General features: G+C 45.7%; 1 protein-coding gene across 3 annotated transcripts in view; it reads right to left on the bottom strand.

The window, feature by feature from the left end:
- tsnare1 (T-SNARE Domain Containing 1) overlaps nt 1–26223 on the bottom strand; it is an 871135-nt gene that overhangs the window by 263885 nt on the left and 581027 nt on the right. For all 3 annotated transcript variants that reach the window (XM_041190481.1, XM_041190482.1, XM_041190480.1), the window contains exons 5-6: nt 8636–8726; nt 4730–4804 (exon numbers count right to left, since the gene is read on the bottom strand). In XM_041190481.1, the coding sequence (XP_041046415.1) occupies nt 4730–4804; nt 8636–8726 (166 nt within the window). The remainder of the gene's footprint in view (nt 1–4729; nt 4805–8635; nt 8727–26223) is intronic.

The following is a 26223-nucleotide window of genomic DNA, read 5'->3' as shown; positions in this document are numbered from 1 at the left end:
AAAGATGACACTTCTAACAAAGGAGTGCTTTCTATGTGCTGCTTTGCAATGTCAGCCAAGTTTATGTCCTGAAACAGAGTTCAAGCCTATAACCCATTGATTCAGATGAACCAAAAAGACACCTTAGTCCCATACTAGCACTTGAACTCACAATCCAGGATGCTACTCCAGTGGAGCATTGACTGAGCGCTATATTGTGAGAGATTCCTCAGATAATACATCTTACTTGAACAAAGTGCTTTTGTGGAGTTGGTCAACAATGGGAGCTCAATAGATGTAATGCATCTAAACCATAGCACAATACCAAATAGGAAATTACTTTGCAAAGCACAAAAGCACAGGATAGAAGGGAAGCTTTTGAAATTAACCGGTTGAGTCAGAGCATGAAATGTTAAACCCCGTCCATTTTTCCTGATGATTTTGGACAGGCGTTACTAGGTGAAGAACACTGACCTCTCATTTAACAATACTCTTTCCTCAACTACCACCACAAAAAATAAATTAACTACTCATTCATCTTACAGCCATTCAATGGATCTGTGCAACATAAGGCCACAATAATATAATAGACATAATAACAGATCGTGACCTCCAAAAGTATGTCTTAGTAACTGAAATGTTTTGAGACATTTGAAAGGTGTGATAAGGTGCAATATAGTTACAAGCCTTTCCTTTGCCAAAATTAACTGTAGATTTGCCAAATTCGCTAACAAAATCTATGTCACTGAGAAATTAATTGACTTTTCAACCTTGCCTCATTAATAATTTGCACTTATACAGCCCTAAGACAGCATCAAACACATTTCACAACCAAAGGGTAAAAAAATTATTTATACAAACTGGGGAGCAAATGCTTAAGGAGATTACTACCATTCTGAAAGTTAGTAACAGCCACTTTACATTGCTCTTCAAAAAACGCTAAACTTCCTTTGACATAGACACTGCCTTCTGCAGTAACCCCTTATTCTTCCCCTCGCTCTATAAGCCCTAAGCTTTTAAACAGCAAGCTTAACCATTGCTTCATTCACTTCCACTCCATTGAACAGTTCATTTATGTTCATGTCATCATTTATTGTAGGCCAAAACAAAATCAAATTAGTGTGGATGTTGGAAATCTGGAATAAAAACTGAATCTGCTGGAAATACTCAGCAGGTCAGGCAGAGTTAACATTTTGGGTCGAGATGGCCCACAGTTCTTTCCTCAGTTCTGGTTAAGTATTATCACAACGTTAAATGTTAACCCTGTTTCTCACTACAGATGTTGTCTGACCTGCTGAGTATTTCCAGCTTCTTCTGTTTGTGTTTCATGCATTGTCAGCTTTTGCCCTGCAACCAGATTCCTAGGTAATAAAACAAAATAAAAGCCACAAGCAATCACAGCAGATCTGAATAGAAAACAGAGGATAGTCCTGGTGTCCTTGCCAATGCTTATCCCTCAACTAACAGTGCCAAAACAGATTTTCTTGTCATTTATCCTATAGTCCTCTAATGGGTCCTAATGAGTGTAAAATTGGACATTTCCTTACATGACAACAGTGGCAAGACTTCATAAGTAATTTATTGGCTTTGGTGTGCTTTGGAACAACGTGAGAAATGGAAAAGTGCTACATCAATGAAATTTTCTCTGTTGCTATGTAGGTAGGAAAAACCTATTTAGTGAGAGAGATGAAAATATGTCATGCAGGGCAACAGATGCAAAATTACTGGGGGTAGGCAGAACACAGTGTGTTAGGACAAGAAAGGGATTTGCCTAGTTGGCCCAATAAGCTTTTCTCATCAGTATTTTTTTATGTTCTTGTGTACAGTATCAGTGACCCACATAACAGCACATCAAGTTAAAAAATAGCACTGAACCATTTCCCAGTCTCAGAGTAATTCGGCTACATGACACATATTAAATTGCAAATCAGCCTTAAATGTAAAGAAAATGCCTGGGGCAAAAACGGTTGGATCCTGACCATTTTACTCACACTTCCAGAAACAAGTTTCTAATACAACTCACACTTTATAGAGAGCAGGAGGAATCAATAATCATTGTGGTGCCTCAAATTGAAATCTGAAATGACAAGGTCTGCACAATTTTGACAAACTTAGATTGGTGCTGTGTAGGAAAACACTTAATTGTTAAAGGTAATATTTATCATTCTTTACTGCATCAAGGTGAAATACAAGTTACTGTATTCGAAAGAAAGCAGGTGAACTGATCAAGCTGAGGCTCCAATGCAATTCTCCTAACAAGTGAATGACGAACGATTCCATTAGATGCAGTTAAGAAATAAATGAAGTACAATGAAAGATGGCACGCATGAAGCAATTATAGGAAAGTACAGTACATTTGATTAAAATGCATTAGTCAGCACTATAGACAATAAGTGGATGGTACAAGTAATACAAAATGGAAGTCTCATGCCAATGAATTGATCTTACTTTGATGCTAAGTTTTTGCAAAGAAAACCAAAGGTAAAAATTATTCTGTCGAGTTCTGAACCTTCTGTTGCTTCACGTGCCAAAATGGAGAACTCAACAACCTTTGCATTCTTAATTATTATGTGACAATCACTGATGGATCCATACTCCTTATTGTCCCATACTTTGAGGTACCCCTGATTCTATGGGCTGGATTTTACATTCCCCCGCAGGCTGGTTTGAAGGCGAGGTGGGCACATAAAATTCAGCAGGCAACATCAGTTTCCACATGTACCCTGATGATATCCAGCTCCATCTCATCATTACCCACCCACCCCCGTCACTAAATTGTCACACTAAGGGCTGGATTTTATGGGACACTGCGGTCCCCGCCTTGCTGGCCAAAACATCAGTGGGGAGCCCATTATCCCTTCGGCTGCCCCATGGCAATTTAACTCTGGGAGCAGGATTGATTGCTTCAAGGTGAGGCATCCGCCCTTTCTCGGGAGGAATAAATCCGGCCTCAGAGAGCCGCTGACCAATCGGATGGCCAGCAGCTCTGTAGTCCCACCAGTGTCAGTGGGAGCTCTGTCCATTTTGGGGCCACAGGCAGTCCCAGCATGCCGAGGAACCCAGGTAAGGCTGGGTGTGGAGTGAAGTCGGAGCATGGGGCAGGGGTGTGAAGAGGGTTGAGGGGGGAGAGGGGCCAATTCAGGCCAGCTGCATAGATGGTTAAAGTTAGGGGATTGGTCTTTGTAGGGGGGGCTGGAGATGCCTCAGATTGTCCCAGGGGACCTGCAAAGAAGGCCCCACTGTCGCCTTACCAGACACCAGCCTGCGCAGCTGAACTTCCCACATGGCGTGGGCCCATCACTGCCATGGGTAAAATACTGGTGGAAGTGGGATGAGTCCCTTAAGTGGCTATTAATTGGCCACTTAAGGACCTCAATAGACCCAAGGGCAGGTGGGCTGTCTGACTGCTCCCACCCACCACCCTGCCCCCTGTAAAATTTCAGACAGGTTGTGGGTGGGAAGGCCACCTGCTGGATTGCACCACATTCCAACCCACCAGTTGGGCAGCGTAATACCCAGCCTTCCTTGTTAGATATTTAGCATTTCTTCCAACAAATTACTGGGAAGGCTATGACACTTTTCATCAAGTATAATGTCCAGAATTGAACACAATACTCCAGCTGAGGCCGAACTAACACTTATAAAGTCTTAGCAGAACTTCCTTACATTTGTACCATATGGGGGAATCTTAAGCCCCCCCACCCCCTCAAAAAAGGGAAAGTTTGGGAATGAGAGAGGGGGTTTAAATTAAACACTTGAGTGTCCAGCCTCCCCCAGCCCTCAGGCCTCCAACTCTCCAGCCACCTCCCTCTGCACCTCTGACAGCTCCCTTGCCCTCCCGAAGCTTCAATATCTTTCTCCTGACTTCCAATCCCCTCTCAGCCCCACCTGGCAGAGCGCTGCCACTATCCCTATGCCCATTCTGTTCCGACTCTAACATCGACCCCCTCCCCCAAGCCTAGGAATGGCCACCCAACCTGACCCACCCCAGGATCAATCCCTCTTTCCTCCACCTTATTGCTCACCCTCCGCCACTCCCCTTGGCCCGGAGCCTCTTCCCCATCACTGATCAGCCCCAATCAATGGCCCCTCATCAATCCTGGATCAACACCCCCACCTCTGTCCCCACCTGTGGCCATCACCACCATTTAATTTGGAACTACCCATGCGTTGTTAGAGATAAAAAGATAAAATGTGTGAAGGCTGGAAATCTGAAATAAAGATAGATGCACAGAGGCAATTTCATACTCCAAGTGTATTAATGAAATGCATACATGAACATCTAATCACTTTGTTGCTGCCTGTGGTTATCATTAATCCTTTAGTTGCTTTTGAAATCTTTCTTAATTCTTTTTAAAGAAGCTATTTTTATCAGTGATGAGATATTGAAGAGTAATGTTTACATGTAATTGATTGGAGTGTAAAAATTCATCCTTTTTTGTCTGGAAGAAGCAGGAAGCTAAGAGGGTAAGAGGAGTCATTGACTCTAATGGCAGCTTCTATATAGCTTTTTATTTTTAATGGCCTACAGGTATCAATGGCTGACCACACTTGATGAATGCAGTCACTACATTGAAGAGGAACACCACTCATTGCAATCCAGTACTGTGAAACTCTTGGTGCAATTGATGCAGTGTTGAAGGGTAAACTCCCAAGTACAAAATAAACAAAGCTGTAGGAATTTTGGGGAAAACAATGGGTTTTAAATATTAATAAGCAATCAAAAGATATTGAGTGGTTAACTGTTTACCTTCTGCAATCCTCCATAGCGCTGAATAGAGTCTGAGAGCTGGTTCTTAAGCCTATCCAACTGCAACCATTCTCGCTGTAGGCAAAAAAAAACAAAATATTATTTAAATAGTCCGTTTGCCCTCCCTGAAACTTGAATCAAGCCTACTGAGAAGCTGGCTAATTTCTAACCAGCTCCTCACGTTCAGACACCATCAGCATGTTAGGGACAAAGGGAAACTGAATGAGGATTGGAAATTGGAAATAAATAGAAACAAAACTGAAATCTGAAAAAGAGATGGGTTAATATTTCAGGAGCAGCCTTTTTTTTCTAGAATTACAGTACAAAGGGGTTGTGCATTAAGATATTAATCCATGACGACGGATCCCTACAGCTGCCAAAGTTCATGGTGGGCTGGGCCGAGGTTGGCATCGTATTGGAGTGTCAGTTAAGTTTCACAGTCTCTTTCTGGAGAGCAAGCCAGCCAACAATGAGATGAAGAGGAGATATTGACAGAGGTCTGTGAAAATATGCATGGGTTCAATGGGCTGGATATAGAAATATTGCTTCTACGCATTGCTACAGTCTGAAAGAGGAAAACACAGGATGAGAATGTGAATGTGGCTTGTGAGCATGTGCAAAGGCTGCTGGGCTGAACTGCCCTTTCCTGTACTGTACATTGAATGTAAAGCAGACTACGTAATCTGAATGTGCTGCACTATTGCAACCTTTTATTCTTCCTTTCTTTTTATTCTTTCACCGGCTATGGGCATCGCTGGCTAGGCCAGCATTGACTGCCCATCCTTCATGCCCTTGAAAAGGCCGCATGGTCTAGGTACGCCCACAGAGCTGTTAGCAAGGGAGTTCCTGGATTTTGACCCAGTGACAGTGAAGGAACGGCGATATAGCTCCAAGTCAGATGGTGTATGGCTTGGAGGAGATGCAGGTGGTGGTCTTCCAATGCATCTGCTGCCATTGTCCTTCTAGGTGGTAGAGGTCATGGGTTTGGAAGGTGCTTTTGAAGGAGCCTTGGTGTGTTGCTGCAGTGCATCCTGTAGATGGAACACACTGGTGCTACTGTGCATCAGTGGCGGAGGGTGTGAATGTTGAAGGTGGTGGAATGGGTGTCAATCAAGTGGGCTGCTTTGTCCTGGATGGTGTGGAGTGTGAGTGTTTTTAGAGCTGCACTCATCCAGGCAAGTGGAGAGTGCTCCATCACAGTGCTAATTTGAGCCTTGTAAATGGTGGACAGGCTTTGGGAAATCAGGGGGTGAGATCCTCATAGCAGAATCCTCAACCTCTGACCTGTTCTTGTAGCCACAGTAATTATATGACTAGTTCAGTTCAGTTTCTGGTCATTGGTAAACCCCAGGATAGTGGGGGATTCAGTGATAGCAATACCATTGAACGTCAAGGGGAGATGGTTAGATTCTCTCTTGTTGAAGGTGGTCATTGCCTGGCACTTGTGTGGCATGAATGTTACTTGGCACTTAGCATTCAAGCCTGAATGTTGTCCAGGTCTTGCTGCGTGTGGGCATGGGTTGCTTTGTTATTTGAGGAGTCATGAATGATGCTGAACATTGCTCCACAAGGACCAACAGATTTAAGGGAAGAGAGCACTGGGGTTCAGCCACAGCAAGATGAGGAAGAAGGAAGTGGGGGTTTGAAAATGAGAAGATGAGGTCTACATGGGAGGAAGGCAGGAGAAATGGGTAGGCTAGCCTATCTTTATTTTGCACTGTTGGGTGCTAATCTGGAGGGCATGCTTGGCCACCAACAAAATAGAAGTAGATTAGAATGTCCAGAACAATTTCTTTGTTTCTACTGGCACAATGAAGTACAGGCGAGGTTGAAACGATAAACATTGAACTTGTATTTAGGGCAAAAGCCAGTCAACAAACATCGATGTAAACGCTGATGAGAACAAATCAGCTGGAAATTTCCATCAAGAAAACTCAGTGTATGGTGTGTGTAAAGCAATCTTCTGGTAATTGTATAGGTTGGCCCACATGCATCCTATAAGTTTTTAAATTCACTTATGGGATATGGGCATCACTGTCTAAGCCAGCATTTGTTGCCCGTCCCTAATTGCCATTGAGAAGATGGTGGTGAACTGCCCTCTTGAACTACTGCGGTCCATGTGGTCTCACGTACACCCACAGTGCCGTTAAGGAGGGAGGTCCAGGATTTTGACCCAGCGACAGTGAAGGAACGGCGATATATTCCCAAGTCAGGATGGTGAGTGGCTAGGTGGTGGTGTTCCCATGTACCTGCTGCCCTTGTCCTTCTAGATGGTAAGGAGTGTGGGTTTGGAAGGTGCAGTCTAAGGAGAGTGCATCTTGTAGATGGTACACACTGCTGCCAATCTGCATCAGTTGTGGAGGGAGTGAATGATTATGGATGGAGTGCCAATCAAGCAGGCCGCTTTGTCCTGGATGGTGTTGAAGTTGTTGAGTGCTGTGGGAGCTGCACTCATCCAGACAAGTGGGGAATATTCTATCACATTCCTGACTTGTGCCTTGTAGGTGGTGGACAGGCTTTGGGGATTCAGGAGGTGAGTTACTCATCGCAGGATTCTTAGCCTCTGGCCTGCCCTTGTAGTCACAGTATTTATATGGCTAGTCCAGTTCAGCTTCTGGTCAATGGTAACCCCCAGGATATTGATAATGGGGGTTCAGAGATGGTAACAGTATTGAACGTCCAGGGGTGATGGTTAAATTCTCACTTGTTGGAGATGGTCATTGTCTGGCACTTGTGTAGCACAAATATTACTTGCCACTTGTCAGCTCCAGCCTGGATATTGTCGAGGTCTTGCTGCATTTCGACACAGACTGCTTCAGTATCTGAGGAGTCGCAAATAGTGCTGAACATTGTGCAATCATCAGCGAACATCCCCACTTCTATCCTTATGATGGAAGGAAGGTCATTGATGAAACAGCTGAAGATGGTTGGGTCTAGGGCACTACCCTGAGGAACTCCGGCAGTGATGTCCTGGAACTGAGATGACAGACCTCCAACAACCACAACCATCTTCCTTTGTGTGAATGTGACTCCAACCAGTGGAAAGCTTTCCCCAATTCCCATCTAGAAGGACGAGGGTAACAAATACATGGGTACACCACCACTGACAAGTTCCCCGCCAAGCCACACAACATCCTGACTTGGAAATATGTTCCTTCACTGTCGCTGGGTCAAAATCCTAGAACTCTCTCCCCAACAGCACTGTGGGTGGACCAACACCAGAGGGGCTGCAGCGGTTTATGAAGGCAGCTCACCACCACTTTCTCAAGGGCAATTAGAGATGGGCAATAAATGCTGGCCTAGCCAGCAACGCCCACATCCCAAGAATGAAGATGAAAAAACATCATTATGGCCCACGCATTAGCCAAATTCCATGATTGGAAAGTCCATTTTAGGGGTTCCAGCCATTCATAACCAGGGCCACTGACTAATGTTGACCAAAAAGGCAAATTCCACCTTTATAATGTGAGTGTCGGGAATATTTCTGTCAGTGCTTTGTGATTGAACGCCACAATTCTGTTTGTTTTTCTGCAGAATGGGTTATCAGTTGAATTAGAAGCAGAGCAGCTGTGGCCATTTGAGCTGCTTTGCTATATTAACTCAAAAAAATACTGCCAAAAAAAAAAACTCTGGCACATCAGCCACAAAAATAAACGGCAGAGTTTACATATTAAATGGGACTTCATTATTAATGTATTAATAAAATCTGCATTTAAAGTCAATTAATAATTCAGGATGCAAAAGTGCAATGACTGTCTTAGTTAAAAATGGCTAACAGCCAAGGCGCGAGGTAATTATATTATATATGCAAATCTTACTGGTTTTAATTTTCTGGCAATTACATTTTGGTTTCAGGACTCATTTGCATAACATTTGAAGCTATTGTTACATTTCAGCTGCACTTACCCTGGATGATCCGCGTACTATTTCCGAGAGCTGCTTAATATACTTTGTTGAGGAGCTGATGGTTTTATTCGTCTCCTGCTGTGTTGTGTGCCTTTGGCAAGACAGAAGGGAGGAGGAAACAATAAATAAAATAAATGCTGTGTTTGAAGTAAAACAGCTGAAATAACTGTGGAAAGAACAACGATTAGGACACAATCATCATTGAGATTTAAGTAGGAATATAGCAAGATTTCAATCTGCTCTCGTAAAATCATGATTTAAATGTGATATCAAGACTATTTGAATCTTGCTTTAGTCGCCACAATTCAAGTCAAAACATTTGGATGACATCAGCTCTGTGTAAAGCTATGCTTTCTCCATGTCAAAATACAAAACAGATTGCTCACAGTCATAAAACTTGTGTTTAATCAGCAAAACGATTCTGAAAGAAACAAATTAAATAACTTTCCTCCGTGAAACCTTAACTGTCTCCCTTCCTGATTGCTCCTCCAGTACAGCCCCCAGCTTTGTTCTCTCAGGTGCAAAACCTAAATATATCTGGCAAACCGGTATTTTGGCCATCCATCACTAGATTTGTCTCGGTAACATCAAAAGCCGTTAAACCTCTGCCAAGGCATGTCCACAACTCTAGGATAATCTTAGACAGCAAAGGTAGCCCCTGACTTCTTTCTGAAACTCTTCTTTCCTGACCATCTGTTCTCACCTCTAACAAGTGCAAGAGACTCAGGGAATCCTTTGACAACAAGGTACAGACTATCCATTGCTTTGCCTGGGAGCGGCCGCAATTCGGACCGCTGCTCGCGATCAGGCCCCGGCCACAATTTCATGCTGGTGGGTCAATTAAGGCCCGCCCAGCATGAAATGCAGCTCTGCACTGGCGGGGAAGGGCCGAGTGGGGGCGGGGTCCTGTTGGCCAGCGGGTCCAATGGCAACCCGGGGGCTGGTTTAAAAGTGGCCCAGGCAGCCCCTGGAAGGCTGCTAAGGGAGGACGTTCCCTGAGCCGGCACTATGGACACGAGTGCAACTGGACACAGCTGGCGGGATGGCAGATCAGGTGGGCACTCGGCCCAGCCCGCTTCTCTGATGATTGGTTCGCCGTCCTCCTGGAGGGGATGGCCCCAGGGGTGAGAGGAGGAGGCCACCACACCTCACCAAGGGGGCATAGGAGGAGGTGGCAGCGCTGATCAGGAGCCGTGATGTGGCAAGGCGCTCCTGGGTGCAGTGCCAGAAGTGCTTTGATGACCTGCTGCGCTCAGGAAGGGTGAGTACCGTGTTGGCCTGGGTCTGCGTGCAGATGTCTGGCTGTCCCCCCTTGGACCTCAAGGGTGCTAGAGTGTTTGTGCTAAATGTCAACCACACTGGAGCAGGCCAAGGGTGTGAGCCCTGGCTGCTTAGACTGAGTGCCTTGTGGCTCGAGTACCTGAAATCAGATGTGCCCTGCCAGGTGCTCCTCAGCTGGGGTTGGGCAGGCTGCAATGGTGCTGCAGGTACAGAGTGGACTAATCAATACTCCTGTGTTGTTTCAGGACACGATGGCCCACAACAATATAGAAAAGTCGCCGACTGGCGGAGGCCCCTCTAGCTTCCTAATCCTCTCGAGGTATGAGCAAGATGCCCTAGGGCTTGAGGGCCCCATGTGCAACCGGGCGTGGAGAGGCGAGGGTGCCAGATGAAGGTAAGATGAAGGTACAGAGAGGTGAGAGTTTTGGCTCGTGCAACCACTCGAGTGTAGTCTTTCTATTGATGTGAGCCTGGAATCTGGAGTCCCAATTGATCATTGGAAGACGAGGGCACAACAATGCAGACCTCCGTTGTCTCACTAGGATGCCTGGCATGCGCAGTGACATCACAATGACTTAAACCAATGACGTGTCCTTCTTCTCCCTATAAGTTCACCAGCACGTGTTGGATCTGGAGACCCTGAAGGGCCACCCCTGACACCGGAGGACCACGGGGCGTCATTTTCACCTGGGTCAACCCGCTCACTGAAGCAGGCACCAGCGCCTCGGTGGGCATTAGAGCGGCAGCTAGTATCTCAGTGCACATTGGTGAGGGCACTTCACAATCGCTTGAGGCACAAGCAGAGTGCCCAGGGTGCCGGCAGTCAAAGGACTGCTGGGGACCAAGGCAATGCTCAGTCAAAGGCTGATGGTGAGCCTCTGGAGCCGTCCATTAGGTGGCAGATGTTAGATATCCAGCAAGTTGTGTGGGAGTATCTGGCGGAGACCTGTGGGTGTGTGCTATGCTCTCCGTGGTGGAGGAGTCTATGCGGAGCATGAGCACTGCGTTGACCATCATGGCCAAGTGCACTGCCTCCTCCATTGAGAGAATGGCAACTCTCATGGAGAGGCAGCTCCAGAACAGAATCAGGTGTTCCCAGGGTTGCGCTCGGACCTGCAAGCCCTCACACAGGCACTGAGCTCAGGTGGTCAGTGTCAGCGTGGGAGATGGATGAGGCACCCAGTATCCCAGCTAGGTGCCCGTCCATCAGTGCTGTCCAGGGAGGTCCGCAGTGACCTCACATTGGTGCACGAGCTCCTGTCATTTCTGCGGGCTCCTCTCAGGACTTTCTGGATGATGGCAGCAGCTCCTCCACCCCTCTGCCAGTGACCGTGGCATCTGATGAGGCTGCAGTAATTGGGGAGATGTCAGCCATGACACTGGCCACTCCCTCGCAGGTGGGGCCAGCACAGGCTCCAGTGGCCAGAGGATGAACACCAAGGTCATCAAGGCCAACAAGACAGCAGAGTCAGCAGGCTGTCTCCAATGCCGGTGCCACCAAGGGTGGAGCACCTAGATGTAGCACTCGCAAATGGAAGTTAAAGGTACCATTAGCCCAAGAAGGACAGGTCACGGGTGATTTTATGTTCATTTTTGTTTACTCTATGTATACTGGTTGGACGTTGAATGCCAGAAACATTTCTGTTAAAATTACTGAATTGTCAGAATGACATAAATCATGTTTTTGTCGTCATGGCCTGAGTATGCTTCACCTTTTATTTCATTGGTGTGGGGAGTGCCAGTATGTAATGCTGGACATCGGTTGCTCTGAACTATATTGCACAGGCACTGAGTGTTCTTTGTTCAAATGACAGGGTCCTTTCAGACATCCAGGATGGAGATGGCAACCCTGGCATGTGTTTGAAGATGATCTTTGATAGCCTAGCTGAAGGAGCACAGGATCAAGGTGTCCCAGGTGTCCCTGCCTCCCTGCAGGTTACCAAGGTCTGGCTCCATGCCCTCAGCATTCTCCTCACCATGCTCCTCTTCTGACTCACTACCAGATTCATCATCTGTGGCCTGTGGAGCTGCATCAAGATCCTCTTCCCTTTGCAGGGCCAGATTGAGAGAGCGCAGCATGAAACCACTATCATTGACATCTGCTCTGAGGTGTATTGTCGTGCACTCCCTGAATGGTCCAGACATTGGAAGCTCATCTTGAGAAGACCTATGGCCCTCTCTACCACGGCCCCTGTGGAGGCATGACTCATATTGTAATGCTTCTTTGCCTCTGTTCTAGGGTATTGGAGAGGCATCATGAGCCACCTCTTCAATGGATAGCCCTTGTCACCCAGCAGCCATCCTTCCAGCCAGGCTGGAGCACCGAAGTGCCTCGGCACCTGGGAGTGTCTCACAATGTATACGTCGTGGGAGCTGCCTGGGTACCTTGCACAGACTTGTAGAATCTGCATCCTGTGATCACACAATATGGAGTGGAAGCCCTTCCTGCTGACGAAGGCACCGGGCTGACCCGCTAGCGCCTTGACGGCCACGCGTGCTGTCAATTGCACCTTGGATGCAGGGGAGCTCAGAAGTCACAGCAAAGCCTCTGGCTCGCTCTGTCTGGGTGGCCTTGCCCATATGGTAAAGAGTAAAGGTCAGTACCCACCTGAACAGAGCATCTGTCACCAGCTTGATGAAACTGAACAACTAATTGGGAGACTCCACACAGATCCCCCACTGACACCTGGAAAGAGCCGGAGGCATAGAAGTTGAGGGCCATTGGCATGGGGTATCTACCCACACGTTCGAAGCTGATCTCAGGCCAAATCATCTGGCAAATGGAGGTCAAGCTCTCCCTTGAGAGGCGGAACCTCCTTTGGCATTGCACCTCAAACATATTGAGGTAGCTTCATCGCCACCTGTAAATCCTGGAAGCGGTCCCTTCTGCCTTGGACTACCTGCTGGCCCTGTGCACCCTGCTCCTGTGCCTCTCCTCGAACAGGTCTCTTCCCTGGAATCTGCATTGGGGTACCTGGCCTCCTTTCCCTTCTGCCTTTCTCTTCCTCCTCAGAGGAGGTGCCTCCAGCAGAGACCACAATCCCTATTACCAGGGTAAGGGAAGGCTGTCTGATACCAGGAAGGGTCCATATGGTCTGATTCCTCCAGGAGCCTGGCAGACAGCAATGAGTCATGAAATGGAGCCTGGAAATGCTAAGAATGAAGCCACGAACAGAGATGAAGCTGCCAAGTACCAATAAGCAATCAGCTACAAATTATCTCCAAAGCTCCTCACTATTCACACTGGCAATGCTGCTGACCCTTTTTATTCTGCCCTTGGGTGAGGTTTGTGAAAATGTTGGCTGGCCGCTTTCCGATTTTGCCCATGTGACAAGCAGAAAATCGCACAGGCAAGGAAAAATCATAGTCGATTGGACTATTACAGGCCTTAAGTGGCCGCTTAATTAATGGTGGGTACCAATCCGGCACCCATGCGTGCCCGCTGAGTGAAATATCAGATGCTCACCCGAAGTTATCGCACACTATTTTACTCCCATTAGGGTCGGCCACACACCTCCTATGAGACGGAAAATCCTGCCCTAAGTCTGTTCTGTGAGAATGATTGCTTGATATCTAAACCTGAACGTGTTATAATTACAAAGCAACTTCATGGACCTTCTCCATCACAAACTCCATTACCTCTCCACTGATTCAATCCATCTCTCTGGCACTATTTCAGGTTCATGACTCAACATTGGGCTGGATGTTATGGCCACCGGTGAAGCAATGGTGCTTGCCACTGCCCTTCAAGAAAGATGCCCACAAAAATGTAGCAATCTCTTTCTAATGGCACTTTAAATCAGATGCCAAGTCAAGGAAATCTCCAGGTATGCAGCAACAGTGATGTCAGCAAGGAGGGTAAGCTGCCAATCACATTGGCAGATTTTCACAGACAGCAGGCCAGAAAGTTAAAAGCACTGATTGCTTTCACATTTTACTTACATTTGCAAAATGCAAAATAAATAATTATGTTTGGATTGAGATAAAAGTTAAAATATCATTACAAAGTTTAAAAATACAAAATATGGATTTTTCTCATCATAATGGTGCCACATGGCATTCCGCAAATATAAAATTAGCTTTTGAGACCCAATGATTGTGTTCAGTAGTAATTATCAACTTAGCATGCCTTTAAAGATTCAGTTATGTTTCTTTCAACAAGGCTTAACTTTTTCAAGGGTTTTTACAGAGATACAAACAATACAAAAATTGATGCTTTTGTTTGTTCTGTGGCTGCTTCAGGGTTACATTCTGGAGGGACCTCAACAGAGGTGCATCCTCTGGAGAAACATAGGTTCACTGGCAGCAACTTCTAGATTTCCACTTCATTCCACAGGTACTCAGTCTTTTGAAGTTGCTGTCAATTTCAGCGGAGTAATGGCAGGGAGTGTTTATAGTTTTGCCATCATGACCACCTTAAAATCCAGGCCTTATGTCCCAAGTTGAGCCATTGTTCACAAGTTAATATGCTATTATATCCCAAGTTGACATATAGGCCTTGCTTACTCTTCAATACAAAGGCCCAGATTGTCACCAAGACAGAGGAAATGGCCGAAATTTCTAAGTTCCAGCCCCAAACCCAACATTTCCCATCTTTGCAGCTGGAGGGCTGGAGACGGGCCGGGGGTTCAGGCATGCATGATTTGCACTGGCAGCTGGCCATTTAAATCACCAGTTGCCTCTACTGAAGTAGGATTTTGGAAGAGCGGGAGCGTGGAATCTGGAGTATGCAGATCAGAACAGGGAACATGAAGAGGAAAGATGGGTCCCACATTATGAAATTAATAAACTGGACCTGAAGAGAAATAGGATTCCCTGGTTAATAGCACTGGAAATACAGGGAATGATACTGGCAAGCCTTTTGAAATTTTTCTCCTGAATCAGTAAAAAAGTAATTTCTTGCTAAGTCCTTTGCCCTTGACAACCTATACCCCAAGAGGTTGGAATCAGGGACTTGCAAGCAATCAAAAGAACTGCTCCTCAGTAACATCAACATGACTTGGTGACATACTCACTTATGTAGGTTTTCGACAACGTGGAGTTGAGCAGTGGTCTTAATGAGATAGGGGAGGTTAAATACATTCCCAGCTAAGCAGCTAAACATCATTACTGTGCTCCAGATCAGACTGCCTGCGAATAAAATTAGTTCAACTATCCTTATTCATCTAACCTTCATTCTCATTCGTAACCAGATATTTGTCTAGTTACTTTCTGAAGCATTTAATCAATGTAGCATTAGTCAGGGCCAGGGAGAGAAATTATGAGTCCTGGTACTTTGCCTGTTTCTAGGCCCCTTGTCTACACTGTGCCCCACCCCCCCCAACCCCCACCCCCAACCCCAACCCAACCCCATTTAACCCTACATATCCTTTGAGTGCCCTGAATTGAGAACCATAGTCACAGTTGGGTTGGACTACTTTATATGGGTTTAGCAAAACATATGGGCTTTTGTACTCTATGTCTAGGCCTCAGTCCTGGCCATCAAGGAGGAGGGAGGGAACCAGAACTGAGCTAAGGAGTTGCGTTTAACCATTAGTGACCTTACCTTTGCCTCTGGTGGTTCACACTCTGAGCTGCCCTCGGCAGAATTCATACCAAAGTAAGGGCAGATGCAGGTTGCGGTTTTTCTTCCTCTCCTAGCCCAGGATGTGGATACATTTTTTGGGAAGGAGGAGGGGTACATATGTGTACATCTCCACACCAAGCAGCATGCCTGTGTATATGTGTGTGTGTGTGTGTGTGTGTGCGTCTCTCTCAGGGGTTTCTCTCTGTCTTTCTTTATCACACACACACACTCATCACTCACTCACCCTTAAATACACATTCCCTCTCACACTCACTATCAAATTCACTGTCTCACATATGCAGTCTCTCACACTCATTCTTACTCAGACTCACACTCACTCTCGCACATTAGTTACATTTGATGAGCCTCTGCTCCAACATTATTCTATTGAGCAAAAATACTTTGCTTCTAATCTTTAGTTTTGCTTGAGGCATACCAATTTTATGTTTCAGTCCTCTCATTCTGCAACCACAGTTAACTTAAATAGCCTGCTTACATCCACATTATCCATGCCCCTCAGCAATTTAAAGATCTGGGTCACGTCCCTCTCAATCTTATATTCCCCAATGAGTATAAATTCAATTCAGCCAGCCTATCTTCACAACTTAGTGCTTCAAGTCCAGAAATAATCATTTTTACTTTTCTCTGAACCTTTGCCAATTCATCAATGTACTTCTGAAGGCAAAATGCTCACAATTGAACACAGTAGTTCAAATGTGGTCATATCAATTCAGTTATACATTTAAAATGCTTATAATCAAGCACTCTCCAGATCCATCTCAAAACTCGATTAGCTTTGCTATAAGAATTCTTGTATCAATTGGAATAAGAAACAGGAAATGCTGGAAATATTCAGCAGATCTGGCAGCATTAATGAAGAGAGAGACTGAGTTCACTTTTCAGGTCATCAGAACTAAAAAAGTTAGAGACGTAACAGGGTTTAAGCAAGTACAGATACAGAGAGAGAGGTGAGGGGAGAAGAACAAAAGGGAAGGGTTGTGATACGGCAGAAGCCAGAAGAGATAAAATGACAAGCGGGATGATGGTGAAAGATAAAAGGAATGGGACAAGTAAAGAAGGAGCAAGAGCAGATGAAAAGTGGCATCGCCCATAGCTGCTAACGAAAAAAAATTAGGGAAGAGTTTATGATTCTGAAATTGTTTAATTTAATGTTAAGTTCTGAATGTTGCAAAATGCCCAATCGAAATAAGTGGTTATATTCCTCAAGTTTACATTGAGCTTCATTGCAAGCCTCGGAGAGAGTGAGATCAGAGAAGAAAACTGATCTGCAGTCACCCAATCTGCATTTGATCTCTCCAGTGTAGAGAAAACTGGATTATGAGCAATAAATACAATACACTAACTAAAATAAGTACAAGTGAATCTCTGTTTCACCTGGAAGGAGAGATTAAGGTCCTGGATAGTGAGAAGGCAGGAGATAAGAGAACAGTTGTAGCGCCTTCAGTATCTGTATTTGAAGGTGCTGTGGAAAGGGGCTGGGGGTGTTTGGGGTGACTGATGAACAGACCAGGGTATCATGCAGGAAGTGGTCCCTTCAAAATGTTGATAAGGCAGGGGAGATGAGGATGCATTTGGTGGTGGCAGAAATGGCAGAGGATGACATGTGGAATGTGGAAGCTGGTGGCGTAGAAGGTGAGGACAAAGGGAACCTAGTTGTAGTTCTGGGAGGAAGAGGAAGGATCAAGAGCAACGGTACCAGAAATGGGACAGGCAGGGTCAAGGACCCTACCCAACAATGTGGAGGAGAATTCTTGGTTGAGGGAAAAGGAAGACATATTGGAAGTGCTAGTGTGAGAAAGTGGCTTCAGCAGTACAGGTGTGACAGAGTGTAATAAAGGTAGCGGTGGGAATCAGTGGGCTTATGGTGGATTCTTGGATAGCCTGTTTTCTGAAATGGAGGAAGAGACATTGGCTCGGATCTTCCACAGAGCAGCAATCATCGTTGGATTTTGCTTCGCTCGAACTTTTCCATGCCTCAGCGCTGCTCCATATTTCTTGCCAGGTCTTCTGAGCCCAGTTTCTACAGAAAAGTGGAACACAGCATCCCTCGGAGAGCTGCACGGCATAGTAGCTGCCACATGGTAAGTTTAAAGATCCAGTGTAAATGTTAGTGAATGGGCGAGTGGATAAATGAGTGAATTAGTAGGGTGTTAGGGCGGGTAGGTGGGTTGGATAAGTGGGTAATTGAGTAAGTGGGTGAGATGGCAGGTGGGTAGGGTGTTAAGTGGGTGAGTTGGTAGGTAGTTGAGGTGGAAGGTGGGTGAGGTGGCAGGTAGGTAGGGTGGTGAGTGAGTGAGTTGGCAGGTGGATAGGGTGGTAGGTGGACAGGATACTAGGTGGGTGAAGTGACAGGCAGATAGGATAGCAGGTGGGCAGGGTGGCAGGTGGGAGGGATTGTAAGTGGGTAACATGACAAGTGGGAGAGGGGCAGGTGGGTTGAGGGGTAGTCTTGCTGATTCGGTGGGAGTGGGTGGGGGGGGTCGGGAGGGGGTTAGTTGGGTGAGAGCCAGGGCTGGTCAGGGTAGTCAGGTCAGGTTGGGGACGGTTAGGTGGGATAGTCAGAGGTAGTCAGAGAGTGGGGAGGTAGTCGGGTAGGTGGGTGGTAGTTGGATCAGGGGTAAGGCAGGTGGACGGGTATTAGCCAGGGGGTGTCAGGGGATAGACCGTGGGTTCAGGGGGGTGCGAGCAGGCCAGTGTGAGTGATTGGGGTGTCAGTTCTGGAGTTATCTAGGAGTTAGATTAGGACTTTTCTGGCTAACTTTTCCACTACTTGGTACTCAGGTAAGTCCCACAGAACCGTCCAAACTTTCTAACTCTAATTGAGTCAGAAACATTCGTGGAGGTTCCTGGGTAGGGGTATTGCCCATCAGAAGTTCAAACTTCCTAGGCAACTGCATGGAGGTCACCTCATTGGGACTTAATTGTATGGGGTCCCAATGAGCATTTTGGGTCATACAACCAGTCTCCGAAGATCTGTGCCATTACTTTACATTCATCCACAGTAAATTAAAGACCTTAAAACCTTTCCTTCCATTCATTAATTACCCAGATATCTTTGGTTGCTATCCCTTTCTATTGCATTGATCATTAAACAGCACAGCTTTGTATCATCAACAAATGTTATGTTTTCTACTCGCATGTATTATTAACAGTGTTATGGTAACGGATTTTTAACCCAGAGGTCATAACATCATATCTCAATGCATCAGTGTTTTGCAGGACAGCTCCAGGGAAAAAATGACCATGAAAATTCCTACAAAACCCAACTAGTTTAATAAACCTCTTTGAAAAACAGAACTTGCCAATCTGTAAGAACAGAAGATGCTGGAAAAACTCCACAGGTCTAACAGCATCTGTGGAGTGGAAAACAGAGTTAAAGTTTCAAGTCTGTATGACTCTTCTTCAGAGCTAAAAATTGCCAACCTGTATCTGATTCTGTCCTACACATCGCTTAATGACTCTTAGTGTCAGTCAAAGAGTTGCAATCAACTCTTAATGCCCTCTAACCATGTTCAACAAGCCAATTATACAAAGAATAAATCATTCCTAAATAATGAATGTGTTATAAATGTTGTCTTGGCCAGCATTATCCATATCCTGAGATGGAAATACAAAAATATGTTTGGCAAAAGAACCAGTGGACAACATGAGGAAAATCATTTTCACTACAGTGAGTAGTTCAGATCTGGACTGCACTGTGAGCGTGGAGGAGACAGATACAATTGGGGCTTTCAAAGAGGAATAGGATTGGTACCCGAAGAGAATAAAATTCAGGCTATGGGGAAAGGGCAGCAGAGATGGATTAGCTGATTTGCTCTTGTAAAGAGCCAGCATGGACACATTGGACCAACAGGCCTCTTGCTGTACTGTAAATATTCTATGATTCAAGGCCTCAACTCCTTAAGAGAGCATATCTTTGTGTCCTTTACTCATGATTAGTGGCCAATCGGGATCATTAACATAGCTCCTGAGCCACCATTGGAAATTGTATCTAAGGTCAAATCTCAGTAATTTGCGTATGGTTTCACCAATTTTAAGTAATTGAGATCTTTATATTAAAAAGGAACTGAAAGTTAAACACAAAATTTAACATTCACTCTCTTCACCACCTTCACACGGCAGTAGTGTATACCATGTACAAGGTGCATTGCAACAACTCGCCAAGGGCTTTTGGACTGCATCTTCCAAACCTGTGACCTCTACCACTACCTGGAAATGCCACCACCTGCAAGTTCCCCTCCGAGTCACACAACGTCCTGACTTGGAAATATACCGCTGTTCCTTCATCATCACTGGGCCAGATTTGGGATCATGGTGGGTGTGCCTATACCACATGGACTGCAGTGGTTCAAGAAGGAGGCTCACTACCACCTTCTCTAGGGCAATTAGGGATGGGCAATAAATGCTGGCCTTACTTGTGACACCCACATCTCATAGATGAGTAAAAAAAAGAGTATAACAACCTTGTGGAAAAACACTGCTGGAGTATAGTTAACAGGGGCCGAAAGAAATGTTAGCTGCCCAAGGTATTAAAGTCAACAAGGCAACAACATTTGATGCTCCTGAAGCTGGAATTCTTAGATATCAAAGTATAAATCCAGTATGACTTGAATCAGAGAATGGTCGAGTGAGATTGAGGTAGCTATGATTCACTCCTTAAGGAATGTTAACTTCATATCTTTCACAGTTGGCTCCCGCCGATTAGGCCACTGACACATAGCAAGAGCTTGTCACAAGGAAATGAACGGAGAGGAATGATTCCATCATCCCATGTTTCCAACAAGACTTATTGCAAACATACATTCATTTTCTCTTTCCTGTGCTCTCTGTAAAGAGGGCTCACCACTGGTGGCATAGCTTTGTTGAGTCAGGCTTTGCAGTTGTAGTAACAAAGAGAACAGTGAGAAAGGTAATTATGGACTGCAGCAGCAATACATCAAGAAGAACAGGCAGCAGTGGGAGATATATAGTTAACGTTTTTTTTTGTTATGGGAATAGGAGAGCAGGGTTTTGTGGTAAAGCGTAACATCTGAGGTCAGACAGGTTATTTTCATGAAAAAATCTAGACACTCAGTCAAGGATAATGGCCAACAGAGAAGGTACCATAAATGATGAAAAGTGGAGGAGAAAAGAGAGTAAATGAGGCAGTAGGGAATTGGTGTGCCCAGGTTTTGTTTAAAAGGCCAAAAAGCAGTTTCATAACATTGAGGTTCTGGAGAAGAATGAGACAAGAGTGGGAGATGTGCAATGAGTCTTAATTTTAATACAGTTATGATGTGGAAGTAAAAGGGTCAACTGACTGCAAGTTAAAACTGCAGCTTGAGGAGCAGTCTACCAAATCATACATCAGGCTTCCAATTTGTACTGCTGGAGTATTATCTGTGTAATTTGTAAGTTAGAAGGACCACACCAATCTAAATGATATTCTGACTTTTAAGGTCACAAAGGTAAGCGTAGATAAGAGAGAGCCCAACTAGCAAAACTTCTAATGGCGACCAGCAGGTGGTACCACAGTGATATACGGTCAGGAGGGAGTTAATATGGGAGCTCACAATGTTCACTCTGCACTCCAAGTAGTCTCACAGCATCAGGCCAAACATGAGCAAGGAAACCGCTTGCTGATTACCACCTACCATTGTCCTTCACCTGTAGGATCCATGCTTCTTCATGTATCACTTGGAAGAAGCACTGAGATTAAAGGGACACAAAACGCTGTGTGTAGGGGGCACTTACATGCCCATCATCAAGAGTAACTCAATAGCACCACAACTGACCAGGCTGGTTGAGTATTGAAGAACATAGCTGCTAGAATGGGCCCGTGGCAGTTGGTGGGAAAATCTACCTGACCCTCATCCTCACCAATCTAGCTGTCACATTAAAACATAAATGTTGAACTAAGATCCAATCTACTTGTCAGTTGGACATGACAAATCCCATGGCACTATTTTAAAAAGAGCTGAGGTAGTTTCGCGTGCATGTCACCTCTTCCCCCTCAAACAAAACCACCTCAAAACAGTCAGTTAACTGGGAATGTGTCCTGTTGATGACACAGTTTGATGCTTTGCTTTGCTAATCAAGAATCATGAAACTAACATTGATTGTCAGAAAAACCCATCTGGTTCACTAACGTGCTTTAGGGAAGGGCATCTGCTGTCTTCACTTATTCTGGCCTACATATGACTCCAGGACCACAGCAATGTGGCTGACTCTTAATTAACCTCTGAAATGGCTTAGCAAACCACTCAGTTGAATCAAACTACTAGAGAAAAGTCACAAAGGAATAAAACCAGCTGGACCACACGGCCTCAACATTGGCTCCAGAAATGACAATGGGCACGCCCAGCCCTGTCAGCCAAGCAAAGCCCTCCTTACTAACATTTTTTTATTTGCTTATGGGATGTGGGCATTGCTGGCTAGGCCAGCATTTATTGCCCATCCTCAATTGCCCTTGTTTAGAGAGCATTTAAGATTCAACCACATTGCTGTGGATCTGGAGTCAAGGCAGCATTTGAGAGCTGTCCCACAGACTAGCCAAGCAACAACCTGACTTAGTCATACTCACGGACTCGTACCTTACAGGCAATGTCCCAGACATCACCATCACCATCCCTGTTTACGTCCTGTCCCATTGGCAGGAGAAACCCACCAAATGTGGTGGCACAATGGTTTTCAAACGGGAGGGAGGTGACCTGAGGTTGACTCCAGGCACCATGAGGTCTCATGATATCAGGTCAAACATGGGCAAGGAACCTCCTGATACTATGTACTACCCTCCCTCACCTGTTGAAACAGTACTCCACCATGTTGAACACCAGTTGGAAGAGACACTGGGAGTGGCAAGGGTGCAGAATGTATTCTGGGTAGGGGACTTCAATTGCCCAGAACCAAGAGTGGATCACTAGTATCACAAATGATTGAGCTAGCCAATTCCTGAAGGACAAATGTGCCAAACTAGGCCTGTGACAGGTGAGGGAATCAACAAGGGGAGAAAAGACCTTGTCCTCACCAATCTACCTGCTGCAGATTCATCTATCCATGACAGGGCTCATAGGACTGACCATTGCACAGTCCTTGTGGAGGCTCAGTCCTGTCTTCATATTGAGGATAACCATCATCCTGTTTTGTGGCACTACCACCATGCTAAATGGGATGGATTCAGATTAGATTGAGCAATCGAGCAAAGGGCATCCATGAGGCACTGTGGGCCATAAGCAGCAGCAGAATTGTATTCAAACACAGCCTGCAACCTCTTCGCCCAGCATTTTCCTCACATTATCCATTACCATCAAGCTAAGGGATCAACCATTGTTTAGTGAAGAGTGCAGGATAGCATGCCAGGAACAACAGAAGATGAGGTACCAACCTGGTGAAGCTACAATACAGGACTATTTGCATCCCAAACAGCAGAAGCAGCATGTGATAAACAACGTTAAGCAATTCCACAGTGAACAAATAAGATCAAAGCTCTGCAGTCATGCTACATCAAGTAGTGAATAGTGGTGGACAAGTAAACAACTAACCAGAAAAGGAGGGACCATAAATATCCTTATTCTCAATGATGGGGGAACCCAGCAAATAAATGCAAAAGACAAGGTTGAAGTATTTGCAACCATTTTCAGTTCTGTCCCCAACCAAGCTGTCCAGTACAGTCACAACATTGGCGTCTATCCAACAATGTGGAAAATTTTCCAGGTATGTCCTGTCCACAAAAAGCGGGAAGAACTCCAATTCGGCCAATTACCGCCCCATCAGACTACTCTGTTATCACGCGGCACTTAGACTTCAATAAATTGCTCATGGACACTCAATTTGGATTCCACCAGGGCCACTCATCTGCTGGCCTCATTACAGCCTTGATTCAAACATGGACAAACGAGCTGAACTCAAGAGATAGGGTGAGACTGACTGCTCTTGACATCAAGGCTGCATTTGCCCGAGTGTGGCATCAAGAAGGCAAAATTGAAGTCAATGGAAATTAGGGGGAAGACTCACCACTGGTTGGAGTCACACCTAGTAGAAAGGACGGTGGTTATCAATGTTGGAGGTCAATCATCTCAGTCCCAGGACTTCACTGCAGGAGTTCCTCAATACAGTGTCCTGGGCCCAACCATCAGCTGCTTCATCAATGACCTTCATTCCATCATAAGGTCAGACCAGAGATGAAGTCATAGAATCAAAGAGTGTCTACAGCACAGAAAAAGGCCCTTCGGCCCATCGAGTCTGCACCGGTCAAACAAGTACCTAACTATTCTAATTGTATTTTCCAGCACTAGGCTTGTATGCCATGGCATTGCAAGTGCACATCCAAATACTTCTTAAATATTATGAGGGTTTCCATTACCACCCTTTCAGGCAGTGAGTTCCAGATTCCCACTATCCTCTGGGTAAAAGAATTCTTCCTCACATCCCCTCTAAACCTCCTGCCCCTTAACTTAAATCTATGCCCCCATGTTATTGATCATGCCACCAAGGGGAAAAGTTCCTTCCTGTCTACCCTATCCATGCCCTCATAATTTGAGACACCTCGATCATGTGTGCCTCAATCTCCTCTCCTCCAGGGAAAATAACCCCAGTCTATCCAATGTCTCCTCATAACTAAAGCTCTCCAGCGCAGGCAACATCCTGGTAAATCTCTTCTGTACTCTCTCAAGTGCAATCACATCCTTCCTATAATGTGGATTCCAGCAATGCATGCAACACTCTAGTTGTGGCCTAACCAGCGTTTTATACAGTTCCAGCATAACCTCCCTGCTATTATATTCTATGCCTCGGCTAATTAAGGCAAGTATGCCATATGCCTTCTTAATCACCTTATCTACCTGTCCCGCTACCTTAAGGGACTGGTGGATATGCACGCCAAGGTCCCTCTGATCCTCAGTACTTCCCAAGGTCCTACCATTCATCGTGTATTCCTGTGCCTTGTTTGTCCTGCCCAAGTGCATCACCTCACACTTATCTGGATTAAATTCCATTTGCCACTGATCAACCCACCTGACTAGCCCATCTACATTCTCCAGTAATCTAAGGCTATCCTCCTCAATATTTCCCATCCCACCGATTTTCGTGTCATCCTCAAACTTACTGATCAACCCTCCTACATTCAAGTCTAAATCGTTTATATACACCACAAACAGCAAGGGACCCAACACCGATCTCTGTGGAACCCCACTGGACACAGGCATCCAGTCACAAAAACACCCCTCGACCATCACCCCCTGCTTCCTGCCACTCAGCCAATTCTGGATCTAATTTGCCAAATTGCCTTGGATCCCATGGGCTCTTACCTACGTTATCAGTCTCCCATGTGCGACCATATGAAAAGCCTTGCTGAAGTCCAAGTAGACGACGTCAAATTCATTTCCCTCATCTGCACACCTGGGCATCTCTTTGAAAAATTTAATCAAATTGGTCAGACATGACCTCCCCTTAATAAAACCATGCTGACTGTCCTTGATTAATCCCTGCCTCTCCAAGTGTAGATTAATTCTGTCCCTCAGAATTTCTTCCAATAGTTTCCCCACCACTGAGGTTAGTTATTGAACTCAATATTCAGTCTGGAAGGCTGTAAAGTGCCTAGTCGGAAGATGAGGTGCTGTTCCTCCAGTTTGCATTGAGCTTTACTGGAACAATGCAGCAAGCCAAGGATAGACATGTGTGCAAGAGAGCAGGGTAAAATGGCAAGCGACAGGGAGGTCTGGGTAATGCTTGCGGACAGACTGAAGGTGTTCTGCAAAGCGGTTACCCAGTCTGCGTTTGGTCTTTCCAATGTAGAGGAAACCGCACTGAGAGCAACGAATGCAGTAAACTAAGTTGGGGGAAATGCAAGTGAAATGCTGCTTCACTTGAAAGGAGTGTTTGGGCCCTTGGACGGTGAGGAGAGAGGAAGTGAAAGGGCAGGTGGTGCATATCTTGCGTGGGCATGGGGAAATGCCGTAGGTGGGGGTTGAGGAGTAGGGGGTGATGGAGGAGTGGACCAGGGTGTCACGGAGGGAACGATCCCTTCGGAATGCCGCCGGGGGGTGGGGGTGAAGGGAAGATGTGTTTGGTGGTGGCATCATGCTGGAGTTGGCGGAAATGGCGGAGGATGATCCTTTGAATGCGGAGGCTGGTGAGGTGATAAGTGAGGACAAGGGACCACCCTATCATGTTTCTGGGAGGGAGGACAAGGCGTGAAGGCGGATGCGCGGGAGATGGGCCGGACACGGTTGAGGGCCCTGTCAACCACTGTGGGTGGAAAACCTCGGTTAAGGAAGAAGGAAGACATGTCAGAGGAATTGTTTTTGAAGGTAGCATCATCAGAACAGATGTGACGGAGGCAAAGGAACTGAAAGAATGGGATGGAGTCCTTACAGGAAGTGGGGAGTGAGGAGCTGTAGTCGAGGTAGCTGTGGGAGTCAGTAGGCTTGTAATGGATATTGCTGACCAGTCTATCACCAGAAATTGAGACAGAGAGATCAAGGAAGGGAAGGGAAGTGTCAGAGATGGACCAAATAAAAGGTGTGGCTATGGGTACCCGCATGGGCCCCAGCTATGCCCGTCTCTTTATGGGGTAGGTGTAACATTCCTTGTTCCAAACCTACTCTGGCCCCCTCCCACAACTCTTTCTCCGGTACATCGATGATTACTTCAGTGCTGCTTCATGCTCTCGTCAGGACCTGGAAAAATTTATTAATTTTGCTTCCAATCTCCACCTCTCCATCATTTTCACATGGTCCATCTC

This window comes from Carcharodon carcharias, chromosome 6 (assembly GCF_017639515.1).
Source record: "Carcharodon carcharias isolate sCarCar2 chromosome 6, sCarCar2.pri, whole genome shotgun sequence".
NCBI classification, from domain to species: Eukaryota; Metazoa; Chordata; class Chondrichthyes; order Lamniformes; family Lamnidae; genus Carcharodon; species Carcharodon carcharias.
This window is presented reverse-complemented; position numbering and strand designations above follow the sequence as displayed.